This window comes from Gallinula chloropus, assembly GCF_964237585.1.
Source record: "Gallinula chloropus genome assembly, chromosome: 5".
Taxonomy (NCBI): Eukaryota; Metazoa; Chordata; class Aves; order Gruiformes; family Rallidae; genus Gallinula; species Gallinula chloropus.
In genome coordinates this window covers 6,150,852-6,167,032 of record NC_140090.1, presented here as the reverse complement: position 1 = coordinate 6,167,032, position 16,181 = coordinate 6,150,852, and the positions used below count along the sequence as shown (strand labels likewise).

The 16,181-nt window shown below is 39.8% G+C and overlaps 1 protein-coding gene across 1 annotated transcript in view; it reads right to left on the bottom strand.

Moving 5' to 3' along the window:
• LOC311192972 (von Willebrand factor D and EGF domain-containing protein-like) overlaps nt 1–16,181 on the bottom strand; it is a gene marked incomplete at both ends in the record, with an annotated part of 188,717 nt that overhangs the window by 44,956 nt on the left and 127,580 nt on the right. Inside the window, one exon of the mRNA XM_084265664.1 lies at nt 5,590–6,474. Coding sequence (XP_084121790.1) covers nt 5,590–6,474 — 885 coding nt within the window. The remainder of the gene's footprint in view (nt 1–5,589; nt 6,475–16,181) is intronic.

The following is a 16,181-nucleotide window of genomic DNA, read 5'->3' as shown; positions in this document are numbered from 1 at the left end:
TGTTATGGTGACATTTAATAGCAGAACGTTTAAAAGTATTCTATTACTGGTGAAGAGGAGAAGATAAAAACTGAGCACTGTCTGCAATGCGAGAGCAAGAGTAAATAGTCACCTAAAAGACATTTCCCTCCATAATAGAAATATACTGTTTGTGTCAAATTCTTTTCCAAAACTTCTGCTTTTCATCTTCTTGAATATTTTTTTTCCCCATAAACATTTGCTGGGTTGTACAGAGATGTTGCAGTGTTTTTTATACTGAGCGGTTTTGGATGGTATAAAATAACAGTAAAGAGGAAAACATTGCTGCAAATGGTCAATCTTGCTGTCAAATGTATGTATGTTTATGTTTATCATTTAAAATCTGGAGGTGAAAATGGAGAAGACCATTATTGTTTTCTCTGAAAGGGCTTTTTGGGAAATATCCTGAAACTACTCTTTTTTTTCCCCCACTAAAATGAGATCATGCACTTTTTATAAGTTTCTCTACGATAACTTTGGGGGTACTCAGGAATACCAGATGCTGTCTTGTTTCCTTTGTTTTTTGAGAGCTTAATCAGCAAATGACTTCCAAGATAGAATTATTGCTTAATATCTCAACAGCAAGTAAACTCCCTGGGCCACCCAGCATGCAAGGTCCTGGGCATGTGCCTTTAAAGCAAGGCTCAGAGGTGTGAGAACATTACCTGCTGTTCCATTTAAAAATTGGGGAATTCACTGGAAGGAGTGCAGGCTCCACACAATCACTGCACATAGTTTATTTTTCCTTCAAAGATGCATTATTCTAATTTCCTAAATGCACAGAGGAAGTTTGAACACGTGTGGCACAAAGGAAGGGAAAGAAAGGAAAAGAAAGCTATGTTACATGCTAGACAGGTTATTTGTTTTCCTTTTGAATAGATGTGGATTGAAGCCTTTCTTCCACATGTAAGATAGAAAGATAAAGGAAATAAAGCATAGGGTGAAAGCATGTATTAGTGCAGTTTAAAAAGCTCATCTGCATGTTTGAATACTCCAGCAGTCAAGAGCCCAGTTATGAAATAAATACCCATCACAGCAAATAGAAAATTAACAAAATTAACTTGAGTGAATAAATTTGGAGTACAAACACAGAGAGAATGCTTCTGGTTAGGTTGTACTAATGGATTTTGTTTTGTGAAATTGCAGCTGAGAGCTCATCTGCAGTCAGAAAAAAAAAGCAAATAAAGTGTTAGGAATTGTTAAGAAATGAGCAGAGCACAAAATGCCAGACTTTATTATGTCTGGTATCTGTGGTGAGCTGCATCTTAAATACTGTGTCCAGTTCTGATCCCCCAGCTCAGTAAATATATAATGGAAGTGGGAAAGATGCAGAAAAAGGTGACAGGAATAACCAGTTACTGAAGAGCTTTTGTATGAAGAACAAGTGAATATGTTGGGCCTTTGGTAAAGACATGGCTTGGAGAGATAGGGGAGAAAACTGCCTGGAAAGGTTGAACTGCTCAAAGGCATCACCTTGGCTTTTTGAAGCAGATGATCCATAACTTGCTGAGAGAATATTTTGGACAGTGTCCCTGTGTTGTTCCCATACACTGTCAGACATCTGCTGTTGGTAGCTATTGGAGATAGGGGAAGTACTTTTGGTATGATATGTTAGAGCTGTTTGGGTGTAAAAATGTCAGAATAGACAAATGTCACCTACCAGTTTTTTTTTTCACCCTGTTTCATCCAGCTGTTCATCCTGAGGTCGCAATACTTCCCCAACTAGTCCATCTTTCCTGTTACTTTGAGAATTACTTGGTTTGAGTAGTGGCTTTGTAATCTCAAGGCAATGCTGCATTTTGACTTTTAAGCAGAAAGCATGACCACTACTGTTCCAGACTTCCCCTTCCCTTAGAAAAGGGCAAAGCTTGTAAAACATCCCAGAGTTGTACTGACTTAATGTTTTAAAGAAGAAGTTTCTAAAGCAGTGTGAGTTTCTCTCCTATAGGAATTCTGAGGAACTTTTCTGACCACTAAAATACTAAAAGGATACTAGTCCATAGCTGTCTCCTAATCCAGAGTTTTAAATAATTACCTGTGTTCTATGGAACTGAGTCCTTAACTTTTTAATTGTATGGGTTTAGCATCCAGAATTTCCCCATCGAATAAACTTGAAGACAGAGAAAAAAACCCAACACAAATAATGAGCAGAAATTTGGTTTAAATTCTTATCTTTCTTTGTTCTTCAGGTCTAGACCTCTCAGAAAGAAGCACAACAGTGATGCCCAGAACAGATTTTTTTGGGTTTTTTTTTTTTGTTAACTTCAACCCTGTTATGGAACGGAAAGGACATGTTCCACCTTAGGGCACCCTAAGGAGCTCAAGAAGTACAACAGCTGCTCTCAGACAGTGCCATATGCACAGACCCCGGTGAATAAACTGACCTCAGGGAACAGACAGCATTTATTTCCTTGCCCAGAGTAAATTCTCTGAGGTGACTAACACCACTAACAAATATTTCAGAGCATTAGCCTCAAATGTTACAAAGTGCTGTGTTACAGGTGCCACTTATGATACGCTAGACAAAATATCAGCAACATTCTGAAAACAATCCTGTTTGGGCTAGTTATACATTATTAAAGTACTAGGTTTTTATTCAACAGGCATGCTGAGCCGAAACCTTTAAAGCTCTGGAAGTGTTATGACATTTCTGCAGTGCACTTTGGCAGGTGATAGGTGCTGTCCTGTAAAACCATGAGGAGTGTACCATAGTAATGCACTAGTTTTATGGTATATATCCTTGAAAAGGGCACTCAGAGTGGAAATTAGGTATTTAGCAATCATCTCCCTCATCACCAGAGGAACTCTTGGCTAAGTTTACTGCATAAATGCCAGTGAGTGTCTCCTGCAAGAGAATGTGTGGGAGAATCCAGTGGACTACAGTAGGCTTTATCTGCCTTGCTTAGTTTTTATTACTGTGTAGGTGATGCTGGCTGTCTCTAAAAGGCTATCTCCAAAAACTTCTGACATGAGGTTTTTCAAGGCCTTGCCTGTTTAGCAGACTGGTCTTAGCATTAGGGCACCAACAAATAGTGATGCTACCTTTGTGCAAGAAGGTGAGAGAGCTCCACAAGCTGAGAACCTGGTCAGCTGTAGGAAAGAGCACAGGACCGATAAAGAGAGCTTTGAGGAAACTACTTCATCCTATCTCATCTGCAAAGTACCTGCTGCCAGAAGGAAAAGAATTAAGACTCTGCAGTGCTTATTATGCCAAAAGAAGATGGGCAAAGGCAAGGTCCTGCTTTTGCAGACAGATGAGGAAGTTGTTGGTAGTGAAGAGAGTGACCTAAATGGAAATTGATAAGAGTGTCTGACCATCTCTATTTAGATGCCTGAATATAAGCCAAACACACTGATATCTAGGCACGTCCTTCCAAGAGAAAGGAGGAAGGGATCCATCCCCAGTGGACTCTTCTAGCCTGGACTCCTGTGAGTCTGTGGTTTCTGAAGCAAGAAGACAGAGTAGAGGGAGGGGAGTTACAGTTAACTCATCTCAGGGTCACTCAGAGGCTTGTCCAAAGGGGTAGGAATGGTACATATATATAAAATGATGCTGGCAATTTTTCCTACCAATTCTCCAAGCCTGATTGTCAACCTGCACAACTGGGGGGGGGAAATGAATTCTATTCTATCACAAGATAAATATAATTTGGTAAAGTATTGATTATCTCAGTATTTTCAGACAGCCTTATTAAACCAAGGTCACATCCCTGCTCCGCAGGTTTTAAAACTTGTTGTTACCTATGGGCTGTTCCTTTTCTCTTGGTAAATTCTGATATCAAATAGGATGATGGCAACAATCAACAGTGTCTGAGTCTGTTGATGGTTTTGCTTACTTCCCACAGATGTTGTATCAAAGCCTGAAGATTCCACAAATGCTGGTCTTGCTAAGCTTTGATCACTTGTCCAATTTCCCTGTCTCCTGCTCTTAGGGGGTGCTACTGTCTTGAGGGAAGTTGGTACAATTGTGGCAGCATCATAAGGTGCTGATAGCTGAGGGTAGGACAGGCTTTAATTCAAGGAATTACCCTCATCTTTCAGCTTCATCTGTCATGGTGAATCAGATTTATCTGACATGGGAAGAGACATCAATGGCTGGAGGTACAATGGGTGCTCTTCACACTTCTGGCCACGCTCCAGGAGGGTGCTCACAGGTGCATGGAGGGGCTTGAGGTGAAGCAGAAGCAGGGAGCAGACAGGCTTATTACTGAGTCAGGTGATATGGGCAGTGACAAGAGACAAATAAAGGATGTTTGTGTATCGTGTCATCAAGCCCCGAGACAGAGAATGATGTTGGTAATAAAGTATTTCATCCTAAGGACTCTCCAGAGAGATTTTCAGTAATACCAGTAATTGAAGAAAGCATCTTGTCTTGTGAGACAGTAAAAGGCAGGGTAGATTTATGTTTGAAGGACTATACTGACGGGCATACTAAATACACACAGACACAGAGCAGCCATATGCCCATATTCCTAAATATTCATACGTACTGGGGCCTGGACTTTGAGGAGAGGTCATTCTGCAGGCAAGCTTGCTTTAGGCATCCAAGTACTAGAAGCTACTCGTTACTTTTCCAGCTCCAGGTATAAAACAGAGGTAAAAGACAGGGTCTCTCATGCCTAGTAACCTTAGGTCTTTTACAAAGGGCATTTCAGAAGTGTGCAAACAGGCAAAAAGTTATAGCACCCAAGATTATAGTAACCTTTTCTTAACCATTTTGTAATATATCACCAGGACTGCTCTGAGCTCAGAGGGCTGCAGCACCACTGGGGGCTTTGCACCCCCACGAAGCCTTGCTTACAGCAAGGAATCCCTGCAAGGTCCTCTGTAGTGTGTCATGCTGAGACCCCTGTCACCTGTCTGCTCTGAGCATGAGAAACCACATGTGAAAGAGAAGGAATCAGATGATGCAAACACTTTTGCTTTGTGTAGGGAAAGGCTAATCAAGGTATCACCTTATCAGAGGGATTTCAACAAAAGGTCTAATTAAAGATATCTAAGTCAGGGAATTAATTGTCTCAGCAATGTGCATAATACTAGTGTTTTATGGAGACATTCCAAGCTGTCTAATAAATAACTTGATATATTGTGAAAACCCTTCTGGTGCTATACATTTCAGATGAAAAATTCCAGTTTGTATTTAAGGTATTAGATAGATATCTAAAAAAGTAATTTTTAAGGTAGTAAAAAAATTACTTTTTCCCAGAATGTGTGTTGTATAGAGAAATGGAGTTAATTTGACTCTTTCTCACAGAAGTTTTGTTATGTTTTCAAATGTAATGACTTCAGTAGAATGAATCTGGCCTTAAGCAAGGGTAAGCAAGATTGCAATCTGTCCCTGGTTTCAATAGATTAGATATTATCAAATAAATATGTCATTTTTGTAAGCAGAAAGAGCTTTGTAAAAGTTATAGAGTGTTAGTCTAGTATTTTGAAATATAATTGTCTTTGAAAACCAGAACGACCCCAGCTAGGAAAACCTCCAAATTTATAATAAAAATTAATTTTTACTTTAGCAAGTTATTAGATTTGAAGCTATAAAGTAGTTTGAAAGAAGGTTTTCCCCCTTACCTTCACACTTAATTCCATTGCCACTGTATCCAGTGGGACAAGGCCCACATTTAAATCCTCCATCTTCAGCCAGCTCGCACTGCACACCAGGAAAGCACGGCATATTAGCACAAACAACTGCTTGATGCATCCCACTGCTGGTTTTTGGCAGTTCCACATTACCCATCACTGTGTTTTGTGTCTTTCTGGCTGCTGTGGACTGTGTTGGAAGCCTTGCTTGGGGAGCAGAGCCTGCTGGGACACTCCCACCCCGGAGAGGGGTATCAAGGGAAGAACCTATTAAATGGAGATGGGAGGTGAGGTGTGTTGCTAAAGAAGGTGCTCTCTGCTGCTCTGTTGAGAAATCTTGGGGTGTTTTAGTCTTCTGGAGTGTGACTTGACCAGGCCTTTTCCTGGGAGAATAGGTGTACTTGGAATGAGTTCGCTCCACAGTGCGTGGCCTTGCAATGGATGAACTTGCATTTGTGTTGTGATGAGAAGGAACAGTCGGGTATGTGCCTGGGTCGTATTGTTTAGAATGGAGAGGGGTATGGGTTGCCACACTGGCAGTTGTGGCTTCAAGGTCTGGCTCCTCATGCAGCACAACAGTGTGTGCATCACTTCTTTTTTCAAGAAAAGATTGCTTCTTAGGTGCTGTAGACTCCACGTCAGGTTTTGAGGACGTCTGAGCTTGGGAAATCTTCCTTTTCATTGTAAGCACTGTAGTGTTAATGACTGTGGTGTTTCTTTCAAGAAAATGTGTAGTTTCTTGTCTTGGAATTTGGGTTTGGGAAAGAATGGAAGATACGTTTCTTGATGTCTTTAAAACGTCTTCCTGGTGAGAGCCTCTAGCATCTTCAATGTTTCTTCCAGCAAAATCCACATGGCTTGGGGAAAATCTTGAAACTAGGGCAGGAAGAAGATATATATTAGCCAGTTTTGCTGGACTACAGTTGAAAGGAACTTCAGAGAACATTTAGCTTATGAGCAAGCAACAGAACATCAATTCTAGAAGTAAGAGTGTTAATCTATCATATATTCTAAAGACATGTTTATACTGGCAGGCATAGAAATGACATGGTGGTGTCTGACAGGGGTAACACCAGCACTGGATGCACAGGGAAATGCAATACCAAAACTTACTGGGTGGCAGTTCATGAACTAGACGAGGTACGTTTACTCTGGCTTTACACAGAGCCTGAGGAAGGAAGTCTCAGTGAAGGTCAGGCATTACTCTTTGAGGTGTAGCACTGGGCTTAGAGGGATTAAACTGCAGACAGGCCAAAACACTTGATTTACTAATTTTGGCTTACACATCCACGAGGTTTTGGCACTGTGCACCTTTCTGTGGTTCACCCTGTATGCTTCTTAAACCACCTGAGCTAATATTTGTTTCTTATTAGCTGTCTACATTGCAACAGTGTGCTAGGAAATGTTCTGCTAGAAGGTACATAATGCAGAGACTGCATTCAAGCTCTGGCAGGCAAGGAGCAAGGTGAGACATTGTGGTTTGGGACAGATAGAGTCTGGATATGGAGAAATAAACAACGTTAAGATGGTCTTTGGCAAGATCACGTCCTGGAGAGACCCAATTCCTGCTGCACCAGTGTATGACTATGTAATGCTTTTGTAGTCCTTATGGCAAAGGAAAGTTTTAGGAAAGCATTTAAAGGAGACAAATGGAAAAGCTTAGTTAATGCTGTGTGTGGCTCCCTCCAGACGTGAGGGGCAGCGTGTAAGAGAGACTGCTGGTTTGTAACTGTCACCCGCTCGTTACAAAGCCAGCCACCTTTTCAGTTGTGTAAGGAGGGATGATAGATGGGGAGAGGGTAGTCTGTGAAGGGCCTTGAAAGTAGAGACGAGTAGTTTGAATCGATACTTTCAGGAAGATTAATGGCCATCTGCTGACTCTAATGAATGGAAGAAGCTATTTTTAACCAGTTCTGGCATACTCACTCCATAGGAAATGGGATTTATTGGATCCTGAACGAAAAACTTCACTTGGTTCTAGGGTTAACTCTGTGCAGGATGTAGCTCTTCCTTTTAAATATAAATATTAATCACTTTCCTAAAACTCCTATTGATGTAGAAATTACACATAGTTAGCAAGGAAAGAAATTAAGATATTTGGCAAAGGTCAAAATGAAAGTTAGAGCATTGACTAGGTCAAAGCAAATCCTGGCATCCAAAGTTGTGTTTATTTGCCTGATAAACAGTGTCATTTTACCTGTGGCTGATGAGTTTCTATTGCGCTGAAGCATAACATTTTGGGGTTTTATAATGGTACTGGATCAAGCTATGGACATCAGTAGATAAATACATGGTATTTAATAGTGCAGCAGGTAACTACATAGATTATATTGTCCAAAGGAAGGCAGATGAATGATGAGGCACACAGAATAGAAGAGGTGGTAAAGTAGGGAGGACATCAGCAAAAGGAGCGTGAGAGGATAGGAGAAGTCAAAAGATTTTTAAAAATGAATGAGAGAAAGTTGAAAGAAGTATCCCCATAGAAAAACATCAGTAATAAATTATTATTACTACCTTTAGAAAATTCAATTCAGGGACCAGAAGCTTTGAGCTCCTTCCACTGTGTCATAATTAAATGAGTTTTCCTCCTAACTAAATTTTAGTAACTATTAAAGGGATCGGCCTGACTACCTGAGGAAGGGTATCAGATGACATAGGTGATGTACCCATCCTACAAAGAAGCTTCAGCCTTCCCTGTAAGGGGGAGCATACTGTTTGAGTGTATCAATGATCATGCCATTTTTACATCTCAAATAATACCAGCAATGAAGAGTTGTGATCCATTTCGGTTGGTTGTTCGATGTCATATGTGCTAATCAAGGTCCCTCATCCACACTGTAGAGGCTACTCAACTTCATGAGATGTTGATGTTGTTTGAGTGTGGCAACAAGTGTCCTCTCAGCTTTCATTATTTCAGATTTTTACTCATAGTGATACCATAGATTTTAGTTAGAATTAGAATATGATAGGGTTGTTTTTTCTGTAATACTGGAAATTTTCTTTCTGCAGTATTCCAGATGTCTAAATAAGCTAAAACAAAGAAGTGGACCAAAAGATTGCTGACTCAGTTGTCTGCAGTCAGCAGCTTTTTCAAATCCTGTATTACTTCCATTTATTTTCCTTGCAGTTGATCAATATCTTCAAATGTATAAGCCATTATCAATGCAGAAGTGTGATTGTGTGAATCTGGTTTTCTCTGTGATGCTGCTGTATGATTACATACGGGACTGGATGAAAATAACAGAACAGAAAATGACAAGGCAAAGTGCTCAAGGTTATATGATGGTACAAAAATACATTTTCACTACCTGCCACTACTTCTGCCTATACTAACAGGGAAATGTGCAGCAGTGGAATGATTGAGCTTATTTCTCACAGAGGTAGATAAGAGACCGAGCTCTGCTCCAGCTGTGCATGGCAGGAGCTCCATTCGTGTGGATGGAGTCAGAACACTGTAAGTAAGCATGTGGTAATGCCAGGATGGATCAGGCCCCAAGAAGATAGATTCCTCTGTTGTCATCCTATCTGGGGAAGATTAGACCAAGGGAGACAGAGGCCAGATTTCAGAGACAGAAGTTTAACAACAGACCCAACACCAGGCCACTTTCTATGCAGTGCAAGACTTCCCCTATACGAGACCCCCCCAGCCTTCAGCTCTGCTGGTGTTTGAGGTACCTTGTGCTGCTTGTACTAAACTCGTAAATCAGAATCATCATAAGCAACCTCTGGTTCCCGGGCACCAATGCCATCATGACATCGTTAAGGCACAGCAAATTCTGGTTTCTTCTCTCACCTGAATTGCATTTTATACTGAACTACTAGATATCTGTAGCTGAAGAGGAAGGTGTTCATTCTGAAGGTAATAAAATGACTGTATAAGCTAGGGAAAACAGCAGTTCACAAACAGAGCAGACGCTTGACAGCTTCTTAAACCCGGGGTGAGATATCAACACTGAAGCACAGAAAAGAAATCTAATATATTTTCTCTCTTCTGAGTTTCTAGCTGTTTTTATTTTTTTTTTATTATTTATTTACAAGCCTTCAGAAACAGGTCACATCCAGGATTGAATCAGAGAAATCACATCCCCTTCTGGCCACACAGCCTTCTCTATTCCTAGAGAAGTAGCACACATTTTATACCCTCCCTCAGACAGGGTTCTACCAGGTCAGTTACCGTGCTCCTCTGTGCCAAAGTTCTTGCTGGTATTAGGCTTAGGCACCTCCATACCTTTCTCTCCAAGCCACGTGCCTTTGAGACAGCCCCATCCTGACCTACATCTAGCAGCTGGGACCTCAGACATTTGCTTAAGCTTATTGTAGACATGAGCAGTTATTACCATTGATTGCTGTGTGTCTTTTTGCATCTTAGCCTTAGAAACCTACATTTTGGCTTTTTTTTTTAAATACAAATGCAATTTTTTCATACAATCACACGAGAGAGACACTATAAGCATTGCCATATAATCTCCAGTGCTGCTTACTCCTGTAATCCAATGAAATACCACAAACCAGTCTACTCTTCTGGTGGAGAATGGTTCCTTCTCCTTGGCAAGATCCTCTGGCTGCAGTCTCTTCTGCCTGTCATTTCAGAGTATTATGGGCACTTTTAATTCTGATCAGGTTACAACTACTTCAGAATTCTGTGAATATTTTAAGAATTCCTCTCATTATTAACACAATTCAATAAATTTACAATTTGTGTAGTTTTAGAGCTATTAACATTTAGTAGTACATGCTGTGTAGCACATTTCTCATTCAGAAGAATGTCGACAGAGAAATGCTCTTCTGACATATTACACTATGTGGGTCATCATTTAAAATTTGAAACATCTACCAGCCCATAAATCTTATTTAAAATGTCAAGAGAGAATAGAAAAATTACACTGGTCTTAGAAGTCTCGTTACCAGAGTATTAGGGATCATCCCATTTCTCTCTCTACTTTTCCACATTAATATATTTTCGGTATTTACTTGGTGAGAAAGGGGAAAACAGAGCAGCTGTCAATAGGATTCTCTAGGGAAATTCTCTTTTCCCATCAATTCTTAATCTACTGCTTTATTTGATTAAGTCCTGGCATAACTTTCTTCTCCAGTCAGAGTGTGTTTAATTCCTAAATCTTCTCTTTAGCCATCCAAGCATACCCTAATGTCTTTCCGAAATACAGCTTGATTCTCTCTTCCTTCCCTTAAGCATCTAGAGGTTCCCCACACTCAGATGCTGGTTGAACTTTCCGGTCCCCGATGTCCCTTCTTCTATTACTACAAACAGTAACTCCCAGAATAAATTCATCAGCCTCTTTAAATGAGGTACAGCTTTGGCTTCCCAAGTTTTACAAACGGTGTTCTTGCAGGATTATTTTTGCAGAAACAAAAGCATTTCAAAGACTCACTGAGATTTGGTTGTTCGTATACACGTAGCTAGGGGCTGAAATGGCACAAAGCTGCAGAAGGGCAAGTTCAGATTAGATATCAGGAAAAAAATTTTCACTGAAAGAGCTGTTGGGATGTGGAACAGGCTGCCCAGGGAAGGGGCTGAGTCACCATCCCTGGATGTGTTTAACAGATGGGTAGATCAGGTACTTAGGGATATGGTTTAGCATAGGACAGGAATGGTTGGACCTGATGATCTTAAAGGTCTTTTTCAACCTTGTGATTCTGTGGTTCTGTGAAATTCGGAGCTCATGATCCTCTACCTACTTTTTGTGTCAAATATTGAAAAGCCATATGGTTGTACAAGAGTTCAGGAGCACACTGGAAGTAGGAACAGGCAGAAGTTAATCCCCACTTTGAAAAATGTGGAAATAGAGGATATAAGTAATAACTCTTATACAAGAAGTGCCCAGATCTGGAATTTGCAAATCAGAGAAAAGATGTGGAGCTGTGGATAGCAGGCAGAATGAACCAGACAGGTTCATTTTCTGTTTAGCTGGTGCTGGGCTAACAGAATGGGACCCCTGAAGACCCAGCGTGCCTTACATGCAGACAGGTCAGCACATGAGCAAAGCAGTCCCACGACTCCGTATCCAGCTGTACAGGCACGTTCAGCCTTAGTAATGTCTGTGCTTCTGCGATGGTAAATTTACTTACTTGTTACCTTAACGATGAAGTTAAAAGGTGAACATCCAGTTCACTGTCCCTGGGCCTGATAGGAAATGAGATTGTGTTGCTACCTGGTGAGCAATTTTCTTCCCTTTCACATACCAAAATCATGAGCCATAGGCAATATTCTGTGGAGTCTGCATCACTCAGCCACTTCTGATTATAACTACTCCTCTGCCTCAGACTCTTTTGTTTGTCAAATGTGGCTGCAGCTGCACACACACAATTCTGCAACAGCATTCAAAATTTGCAAAGCAAATTTGTTTTGTGTGTATGAAATACAGAATCATTCTGCTCTAACACAATGCTTTTTGTGGAGGAGAAAACTTGGGTTCTTCAGCCATCTTACCCACTACATCTGTTACAAATCTCCCTGTATTCAGAGTAAATAATTCCCACAAATGCAATGGGGTCAAGGAGGTCCTTTTCCAGTTCTGGGATGCTGAAATCCTATGTAAGTATGTGAGAAAGTGCTACCTCAAGAAGAGATAGTGTGTTTGCTTACTTCATTTTAAAGGCCTTCTGTTTGCATCAGCGCTCAGTTCATTTGCTTCCACATTCTCAGAGCAACATAACTGACATCTCAATTCATTAACATGTATTTAAAGAAAATGGGAGTTCTGAGATGCTCAATGAGGAAGCAGACTGTTGTGAACACAGATATGGTATTACCAACTACACGTCAGAACATTTTCAAATATGTCAAGGAATGAACAAAATTAAAGATAATCACTTTCATATTCAACAAGAGCAAAACATACCTCAGAAAGGTTTTGCTTAGGGGAAGTATTCTTCTATTAATAAATCTTTTTCAGTAGAAAGCATTGTAATTTTGGGATTAATAGGAAATAAACCCAACAAACTAAAAACTTTAAAAGTTGGGGCACTAATACTGCCTTAGTCTATATTCATTTAAACAAGATTTCTCCAAACACTTCAAAAGGTCAGCTGCTTTTTTAGGTGTCCTGAGTAGATAATAGTAGTATCAGGCTACGAGGTGGATTTCCAGAACCACTTGCAGACTCAACCCTGAAAGTAACAAAAGAGTTTTAAACAAGAAACTTATCCTAATACACAGAACTTCACATAATATAAGTGGATCTGTGTTCCAAGGACGTGTCCACCCACTTTTGGTGAGTATGATTCCTGGGACAAGGCATTGTATGCAGGTGAAGTACAAGAACAGTGCGAGGAGGCGATGACCACGACAACAGCTCTACAGAAAAGTGGGCCTTTGAGGAAAAGAAGGCACTTTGTGTGCTTTGTTTGCAGGCTCTGTTGGTTTGGGTTTTGTGGTTTGTTTTTTTTTTTTTTTTTTACTTTCATGATGTTTTCTGTAAGTTTTCGACAGAAATTTTAACATCAAGGTCACCAGAGACAGTGTTTTTAACAACAGTGTAAGAATTACTGATTGCAAAGATAGGAGCACACCCCCAAACAGGGATTTTTTGGGGGGGTGGGTTATAAAACAAGCTATATTTATATAAACAATGTTTTCTCAAACATCTCTCTTACCCTGCAGTTTTCTCAAGATTTAATTGAAAAGTTCTCTCCCAGGGGTGGGAAAACTCAACACATTTGATGTGCTCTCACCCTTTGCACAGGAGACTTGCTCCTCCTGCTCCTTTGTTACTAGATCTCTTTCTGTGGTCTTTACATTCCTTGGGTCTAGCCCATTCTCTGCTGCAGATTTTAGAAGTGCTCTTCCTGTGCTTTTCTCTGAATATCCAGCTAACAAAACAGGAAGCAAAGAAGTATGGTTGTGTTTCAAAACACCGTGGGTCACCCACTTAACCCCCTCACAACTGTTTTATTGTCCTTTCTTTCATTATGCTTTGTCCATCTTTCAGGCCTGATCTGTTACCTCTCTGCTTTGTGCTCTACCTTCTCCAATTATTTGAGTCGGCAACTGTGTTATTTCAGCAGCAGCAAAGACAGTACTGAGATAGAGTTCGTAAAACTAAATTATATTTTCATTTAGGTGCTGGCAGTATATTTTACTTCATCTCAGTGCTGCAAAAGATGGAAAAAATAATAAAAACTGTGTTCTTATCTGATGATTCCTCATGGGCCTTCAGACTCTCTCATGGCTCAAACAGGTTGATAGATGTATACAGAGCAGGATAAATCAAGACAGATCCTCTCTGAAGCATCCCTGTCTAATTCTCTGAAACATCTATGCAGAATCCTTCAAAACTGTAATAATAGATTATAAAGAAAGTTTGTAGTGTTTCTTCAAAAGAAAATCCATAATATTTCTTCAAAGAAAAAAATAGCTTAAATTTGAATATTTTACTGAAATTCCCCTTTTATTTGATTCAAGAAGTAAATGGTGTAAAACTATAATTATGTCGTTTTGGGCTGTAAACACATAAAAATGAGTTACTTTACATATGAAAGCCAAGAAACAATCTGAACTATGCCTTGCTGGAGACCAATAATGAATCTATTTTAAAACCATATAAGCACATATAAATACTCTCAGTGAAATCATGGTTTTATGGAATTCTCCACAATTTCAGCTGATGACGTTTCTTTCTAATATAGAGAAGAAAAATCAGTGAATTTGGAGAGCAACTTTTCAGATGGCATGTTGCAAAAGCTCTTAGTTCTACTAAGTCCTTGTTTTCCACTGCTGCCAGCAGGTTAGCAATGATAAACAGTGTGTCCATTTAGCTGTGTGTAAAGAGTATGAAGAATGTGCACTGAGTCCAGGTTACAGCTTAGAAAAGGGACTGGCAACCTTAAATCTGATCTCAGCAGCATCAGTGCAGCTTATCTTCCATCTGCACACCCTATGCTGTTAATGCAACGTTTCCTGAAGTATGGTTATTAGTTAGAGCTCACTGCTAACGTAGGTGTCACCAGCTCATGACAAATCTTACTTCTGCTCTTTGAAATCTCCAGTAGCATGTTGGGGCCAGTCATATCATAAGGCTTTCCTTTACAGCATTTGTGTTTTACTCTTCAAAAGAGTATGAGGATGAACAAGTAGAGACGTTTGATAGTAGCACTTCAGCTAGCAACAGCGATTTATTTAATCTTTTCCTCTCGGGCTCTGAGGATGTATTATGGAAATTATTGTTTTTAATGGAGCAAGAATTTTGAGGCAAGCCAAGGTCACTTAGGGATTCAGTACTGTTACGTAAATAGATGTGAAGAAGGCAACAGGTTGCCTTTTGTGCATTCAAACAACTATAAAGGGGAAGTTGTGAACTAACAAGAGGGATTTAGGGGAGAAGGAGAGGAGGCGGTTTATGGATTACCTTTCCTGTGAGGTATTGCATTAGTTTAAGAAGAATTTAAAATTTCATGAGCCAACAGCTTGATTCAAATCTGAGATTTGAAGGACAATATTCTATAAATATCATAAGTGATGTGTTAACATAGAATCATAGATCCGCCTAGGTTGGAAGAGAACCTTAAGATCGAGTCCAACCATAACCTAACCCTGACTAGTCCACCTCTAGATCATGTCCTTAAGGACTTCATCTATACACCTTTTAACATGGAGAAACTCTTAGTGATAACTGTTATTTTCCAGTAGTATAAAAGATTTATCAGCTGTTACACCACTCATAGACCAGAGACCTCTGGTGATGCTCTCCAGTATGTGGCTTTGCCCCACTATGTCCTATAGAAATAATAATTAAAAAATGTATCTCATATTTTTTTTTCTTAATATATGAGATAAATTCTCTTTGAGAAATCAAAGGTTGAACCTTTTGAGGTGTCTTCCAACCTGGGCTATTTTATGGTTGCATTATTTTTTAATCTAATAAAATATCAACATGAAAGACCATTATCTCCTGCATCCCAAAGGGTCCATTGTGTTGTGTTAGCCACTGGCTGTTGTTCTGACCCTTCAGAAATTAATTAACTATAGACATGTGGTGTGTACTTTTGTGGGCAATATCCACACTGATTTACAGTAACTATCTCCTTATTCTTCAAGTAAGGTCACTGAAATGAGTATCACAACATCTGTGACCTGTTAATCAACAACAGTAAGATGTTAAAGAAGTAGTCCTAAATTTGTCTGGAGCAATGAAGAGTCTGTGTATTTCACACCTGTTTTCACACCCTGCCCTGATGCACATTTTGTATTACTTATGAATCTTTTTTTCCTTCACTCCTTTTTTTGCTTTTGCAGTTAGTGGCAAAGCTCTTGTGTTGCTTTAATGGGGGCAGGATGTTGGTCCAGTATGAGTTACAGTTTTAAAGGGCTTCTAAGTGTCTTTAGCAAAACAGCAATCTTATCAAATTTGTGGAAACAGGGTTGGCTCACTTTAAAAGCTGTGTGCTATTATAGCTAGATGATTAAATGAGCTTGGAAACTTTAAGAGGAAATAATCTCGCTCTCTGTTCTGCCAACGTTAAAAAAACCTACAGGCCCTGTATCCTCCATTGATTATTTGTTGGAGACTGAGTTGCTATTATCACTTAAAAGTCATGATGGCACAGTGATTGCTTAAGCAAAAGGT